Consider the following 7073-nt stretch of genomic DNA (forward strand, 5'->3'; position numbering starts at 1 on the left):
TTGTATTGTATTTCTTGTTTAATTCACTTTGCATGACACATGCATACATTTGAATTAATGATGTAGCAAAACCAAAATTTCACATTTGACACTCCCGAAAATTACATTTTTTTCCTTATTTCTTCAGACTCAACAACAATTAGGTGGAGGCTGGAGGGCATTTTCTGTGTTAGAGCAAAAATGACCATGGCATTGCTTTTCATGTAATACCTCCCCCCAATACTGTTTGTATGCACAATGGAATGTTATATGCAGACTCCACCACAGTTGCTGTTATTTCCACTGAGAACTGACACCAAAATTATTGCACGCAGCTACAGAGAGGCATAGGTAGAGTTGCTATATTCAAAGTTGCATATTTTCCTTAGATATGTTTTAACATTTGAAACAAAATTGTATTTAGTTGTATATGCTTGATTGTTAATTTGTTGTTGTTTTTGTGACTATAAGTATTTTTTTGCATTAAAACTGCCCATAAAGTATAGTATACTATCCATGCTTTTCAGAAAACATCACGAATCATCGAGACTTTGTATGACGTACACAATATACTGTAGTTTATTAATATTCGTAAACTATGCTAGTCATCTACACTTAAGCAAGTAGATCTCTGAATAACCGCACAATGATTTGATATCAAACACGACAGTTTTTTGTGAAGGGGGGAATATGGGTTGTATGATGATGATAGTTCATCCAGATTCGAAAGTACCTACACCTTGTTTATTTGTACTCCCTTGTACAAAATGCTGCACAGTTGCAGCTGTTTTCTCTCATTGTATAGGACAATTTATACATAAAACGTGTTTTTCTTTTAAGTTTCTGTGTCCGGTGCAACAAAGTATTGATTAATTTACAGAAATGTCAAATGAAAAAGGTCTCCAAAACAGTTGTTAGTATTGGATATACTTATTTTTTTTCATGAGCTTACTGATGAACTTGAGCTGGTTCAATCTAGTTTCGGGCTAGTTTGTTGCCAGTCAATCACAAGGCACATACTGAATAGACAAATGATTGACACTCATTTTCACACCTATAGATTTTCCATTGCACCTACCATGCCCTGTATGTTTTTGGAATGTGGAAGATGGCACACCGGGCCAAATGTCACGCAAGAACAGGGAGCGCATGCAAACTTCACACGGAAAGACAGAAGCAGCGATTCAAACCCCGGATCTTTGAGAACTAAAGCAAAACGTTTAACACGCAAGTTACGTTAGTGCCTTCATTTTTTTAGCATTTGGTCTGCAGTAACAAAGTTATTTCCTATAAATGACAGATAAAGAAAAAAAAATTGCTGGAAATTCATAACGTTTAAATTACGTAATTTTTCAAATTCATTCTGACTAGTTTTGATAAAAGCTTCCCACAAATCTGTGTTACACATGTTGGAAGTTAAAAAAGACAACTTTTGTTTGGGTTCTCGAGTTATCTATAATAAATAATAAACAATAAAACTGTATCTACTAACGCGGGTACATCAAGAACCATCCTCAGTGTATCGACTCATTCAGACTGTGCTCGCTGGGTGAACTCCGGCTCATGTTTGACAAGCTGGCCATGAGAGATTTGACTTTATGTGCGTAATAGTTCCTCAGGTTGACCGAGGGCACCTCTTTGATGCCCTCATCAAAGTCGCAGCTCCGCATGGCAATCTCAAGCTGCTTTTGTCTCTTGTAAAACAAGGAGAACTTGTTAAAAATTAGTGTGATGGGAAGCACTACGACTAAGATTCCCGCCAGGATGCAGGCCGAGGCTGTCAGCTTGCCTGGGATGGACAAGGGCACCACGTCCCCGTAGCCTACCGTGGTCATGCTGACCGTGGCCCACCACCAGCACGCCGGTATGGTGGACAGGTCCTCGCTGTCTTCATTCTCAACCGTGTAGGCCATGACTGAGAAGAAAGACACACCAACGGCGAGATACAGCAGCAGCAACCCCACTTCCTTGTAGCTGTTCCTCAATGTGGCCCCGAGCGAGCGCAGGCCCGTAGAGTGTCGAGCCAGCTTCAGGATGCGAAAAATCCTCATTAGTCTTAAGACCTGAGCCACCCTGCCTAAGTTGGCCAGCGCCGGGCTGCTCTCTACCACCAGATTGATGACCAGTGTCAAATAGAATGGAAGTATGGACACCAGGTCAATCACGTTTAATGGGTGCTCAAAAAAGTGCAACAGGTCCGGGGCCACAGCGAACCTGGCCACCAGCTCCAGCGTGAACCAAGCGATGCCCAAATGCTCCACGATCTCAAAACGGGGGTCCTCTGCAGGCTGCCCCTCAGTGTCCAAGATGCTGAACTCACTCATGCTGTTCATGCACATGGTGGCTATGGAGCCCAGCACCACCAGGATGGATAAGACACTGATGACACGGCTGGCCGCTGAGTAGCCCGGGTTGTCAAGCATTAACCAGACGCGTCTGCGGGCACTTCCTAGCAGCTGCTTGTCAAATTTGCCAGCGTCGTTGTAAAACTCCAGCAGCTCATCGAACGAAGACGTGGTGCTCCCTTCCTCGCTCCTGTCCTCCCACACCTCACGGTCCTGGTCCATTTTCCGACAGTGGTAGGCGCCACTGCAGCAGGAGTCCAGGAAAAACTCATTGATGCCCCAGTACTCTATCTCCTGGCTGAAGGAGAAGACACACAGTTCGGCCATCACATGCAGCCGCCCTGTGTTGTAAAAATTCAACACATAGGGGAAAAGTGTGGGGTTTCTGTCAAAGTAAAACTCTTTTTCTGCGTCATCGTAGTCGTCACACAGCTCTAGTATGGATTCCTTGGACTGGCACTGGAGGAGACGCGCCAGCCGCGTCTCAGGAAAGCGAGACAGAGTGTCTGTGTGGAGACGCTTTTTGAAGCCACCCACGTTGATTCGGATCGCATCAGTTTCCTCGTTGGGCACCCTACCCCTAGGTTGTCTTAGGGCCTGACCCGTCATATCTGAGCACACATGCGGAAAAGAATGCTCAATAAAAATAATGATTGAGGTGAAGTATACACAAGACTTTGTTTTTTAGGTTTCTATTTACGTTAAAACCACATGTTCCACTCAAACAGATTCACATTGAAAGGAAACAAAGAACTTACTGCCAACGGGTCACCAAATACCCACTGATGATTCTTTTGATGGCATCCTCGCAATTTTCCAACAAGTTGTGTCTTCTAGAACGCACAAATCGGCATAGATCTCGTAGAAAACTGCAGGCGCGTCTCAGTGACGTTGATTTGGAAGAACTCCCCCAAAAGGGAATGACGCTAAATGTGAAGATGTGGCCATACAAAAAGAATTGACACTCCTCTCTCGAATGGAGAAGGATAAAATCAGCCGTGTCCACAGCATCACAACCGACACGGCGAAAAGGCAGACACACGCCCTGAGAACTGCTTTTGTTTGAGAGGGGGGATTCCTCTCTGTGGCTCGCTCTATTCTTACCCCCGCCCCTCTCTGTCTCCCTCTCTCTCTACCTCCCTCGCTCTTCGGTGCCCTCTTTCTTTCTCCAACATCTCTTCTATCTGTTGCTGTGCAGCAACACGTAGCTCTTCCAGTGAACCGCCCACCTCTCTCCACTGATTTCAACATCACGTTAATGTGGATAGCGGCTGTTTTAGTAGAAGGACGAATTATGTATATGATATGCACATTCTAAAAATGGTGACATCAGAGTTCAGGGTTCCTGGGTTCAATAACAGCTACCAAATTCTTTATGAGGCATTTGCTTGATCTCCCTATACCTGAATTGGGTTTCTCCAAACACCCAGGTTGATTGTCGGGTCAAAAAAACGTTCCCCTACCGAGTGTGCGAGTGAAAGATTGTTTTTCTTTTAATCTGCCCTGAATTGTCTGGCAAACAGGCAAGGGGTTTTCTATGCCCACTTCCCTAAGTCAGCTGAGATTGGCTTTAGCACCCAAGGACCCTGAGGATACGCAATTGGAAATTGAATGGATATTTTAAAAGTTCAACTAATTAAAAGTTATAGTTTAAATGCCGGGGCGGCAGTAGCTCAGGAGGTAGAGCGCTCGTCTTGGGATCAAGGGATCCCAGTTCGAATCCCGGCTCGTCCGTGTTACATGTCGAAGTGTCCTTGGGTAAGACACTGAGCCCCTAATACCCCCAATAAGCAGGTTAGCGCCTTACATGGCTGCAAGGCCGCTATTGGGAAATGTGAAGCACATTGTAAAGCGCTTTGGGAAGTCATTGACTTGAAAAGCGCTATATAAATGCTGATCATTTCATTTCAAATATAAAAGTAGCAATACAGTATCATCCTAGCTGTAGAAAGATGGACAACTAAATGGGTACCACAAATACATGTAATCGAAAAAAACTGCAATTTTGATACAATTCTAAAACGTGGTTGAAACATAACCGTTTTTTGCATTTACAGCCATTATGTGACCCAGCCCTTTGTGTTGGAAGTCATGACTGGCAGTCATATTTAATTGAACAATTTATTGAACATCTAAAGCAGGGGTCAGGAACACTTAAGTCTCAAAGAGCCATACAGGCAATAATACATAAAATAATACATTCAATACTACATACATACTCTAGGCATTGAATCGAGAAAATTTACTTGGTCTTAGTTTTGGCTTGCAAGCCATTGATTCCCGATGCCTGATATAAAAATTAATAACACCGATAATGCAGAAGAAGTTACGTAAAAATAAACATCTGGTCCTATTTCTTTTTTTCATATCATAGCCATGTCTGCATGGCGCTGAATTAGGTACGGACTACGGACCTTGCATTGGCATGATCGAGCAATACATTTTGTCTTCTATTTAAAGCAGTCAAAGCAGCAGAAGTAGACACAATCAAGTGAATGAGAAAACAATTGAACAGATTTGCAGGGGAGAAAATAATTACGGTCCAATGTTGTTTGAGGCCACCACTTTCTTCTCCTACCATTTTTGTACGTAATGTTTTTCTTCTTTGTCACCGACTTGTATTCCATTTTGATCTTCTACCTCAGTGAATCATCCGGTAAACCTTGTCCTATTAAGAGTTCACGTGAAACTCCTAAATGGAAACACTTACAAATCAAATTTGTTATTTATCAAAATAATGGAAACATTGCTTCTGTTGTCAGATAAATGTTGATGGAAAATCAGCTATTGACTCCTACAAATAGGAAACCAAGGCAAATAAAAAAACCTCTTACAGTTTACATCAGGGGTCGGGAACCTTTTTGACTCCAAGAGCTATAAAAGTAAAATATATTAATTTTATTTTGGGAAAGAGCCACACCATATATTATGAGACAAATTTACTAGACAAAAGCTTAGTCTTTAGCACATTTATTTTTGATGATTTGATAAAAATTATGAAAAGAGAATAATGCCAGAGCCCGTGTCCCAAAATCAACAAACATGCCACTTTAAACTTGTCTCTTTCTTACAATCACTCAAGATAAGTCAAACTCATTTTGACCCTTTTTTTCATACATATTGGTTTCAAAACCAGATGCAAGCAGTTATTTTGTTAAAACGTCACAACATTCTGCAAACAGGGAGCCTGATGTGCTTACCTTTGGCGCAGACGGAGTAGAGCGAGAGATGGGAGGGAGTGCTTGCACTTTTTGCATAGCTCCACCCAATACCTCCCACCCAATCAAATAACTTTAATTTCACTTCCGGTGTTTTGGCGTATTTACAGTTTGTTCTGTGGATTTCATCATAAGGTATCTGAACACTGAACAGAGATTATATAGTGACATTTTATATAAAGGAGAACAGAGATTATATAGTGACATTTTATATAAAGGATTCTTTAGTATTGTACAGTCAAAACGTTTTTTTTTTTGGGGGTGTGACACCTTGACTGTATATTGTAGTGCCCTATATATTGTGTGAAGTACTGCTTCATAATTCAGCTTTGGTTTGGCTCTGCGTGTATTTGAACAGGATTAATGGTTCAAGTTTTGAACGAGATGGAGAAAATTAGCATGTAATCAAATCTGTTTCTAACGAGCCACAGGTATAGAAAGAACCATATATGGCTCGCGAGCCATAGGTTCCCGACCCCTTGTTTACATTAAGCCAGATATGTCCAAAGTTCGGCCCAGGGGCCAGTTATGGCCCGTGATTCTGTTTTTATGACCCACAGCCTCTGTCATAAAATTAATAATATCCCGGCCAGTAATGTTGGCCGCAGTTTAAAATACATTTGTACTAAATAAAAACGTTAGTATTTTACCAGCCCCTTGGCCACCTCGCCTTAGCTTTGTGTGAGAATTTTAACCCTCCAATTTCCAACATCACGGGTGTAAATTAAAAAAACAAGTTGATCGTGAAGCCCGCTGCTTCTAGGACAATTGGAAATCGGAGTCTTCTTTTCACCGAAATCTGAAAAAACTGCATTTGCCTAATTTGCCAAAAGACTGGCTGCTTTCAAAAATATAATATCAAGAGGCACTGCCAGACCAAAGCTGCTGACTACAAAAAGCTAGCTGCAAACAAACGCTGTCAAATGGTGAAGCAAATGGAAGCTGTTTTAACGGCAGAGCAGCTCTTTTTCTAATGAAAATACTACAGCTACGAGCTACAAGGTCGTGACACTGTTGGCCAAGCACTGCAAACCTTTAACGGAAGGTGAATTTAAGAAAGAATGCCAGGCTTAATGGGCGGCCCTCACACATTTTCAGCTTACCAAATATGGCCCCCTTATGAAAGGTCTGGAGACCCCTGCCTTGAGCCACTGCTAGAATTTAGCCTCCAATGTTTCTAATCAGGAGTTTGTTTATGTTTTGGCTGAATCCCAACTTTGGCTGTTTTTTTTTCTTTTTTGTTTTTTTCTTTTTAGTTTTTCAAACAGAAATCACTATCTCTAATGCGAGGGCAAAAACTTACATTAACCAAAAAGTATGCATTTGCTCTTGTGGACTTGAAGGATGCTGTCAACTGTTTATTTTAGAGTGTCATGTGGAAGGTATCTCTATATCATTGAGGAAACAGACCTTGTTGCAAATTGTATTTATTTTGAGAGAGTGAACTCTGCTAATGCTCTCAATTGTTTATTCTGTTCAAAACTGTGCTGACAAAAAAAAACAAGACATTAAGGATGTTTAGTTCCTGAAA

The 7073-nt window shown here is 41.6% G+C and overlaps 1 protein-coding gene across 1 annotated transcript; it reads right to left on the reverse strand.

Annotated features, from left to right (window-relative positions):
* Positions 1 to 3397, reverse strand: kcns2 (potassium voltage-gated channel modifier subfamily S member 2). Its single transcript, XM_088326346.1, has 2 exons — positions 3083 to 3397; positions 1 to 2935 (listed from the first exon to the last, which is right to left on the reverse strand). The coding sequence occupies exon 2, from the start codon at positions 2931 to 2933 to the stop codon at positions 1494 to 1496; it is 1440 nt and encodes a 479-aa protein (XP_088182472.1). The 5' UTR covers positions 2934 to 2935; positions 3083 to 3397; the 3' UTR covers positions 1 to 1493.
* Positions 3398 to 7073: the final 3676 nt, after the last annotated feature.

The sequence above is a fragment of the Urocampus carinirostris genome, chromosome 2, assembly GCF_059441175.1.
Source record: "Urocampus carinirostris isolate Australia breed hairy pipefish chromosome 2, RoL_Ucar_1.0, whole genome shotgun sequence".
NCBI lineage: Eukaryota > Metazoa > Chordata > Actinopteri > Syngnathiformes > Syngnathidae > Urocampus > Urocampus carinirostris.

What these genes read in the sequence shown, in the direction of transcription:
- kcns2 (XM_088326346.1), bottom strand. Translation starts at nt 2,933, where the DNA reads ATGACGGGTCAGGCCCTAAGACAACCTAGGGGTAGGGTGCCCAACGAG.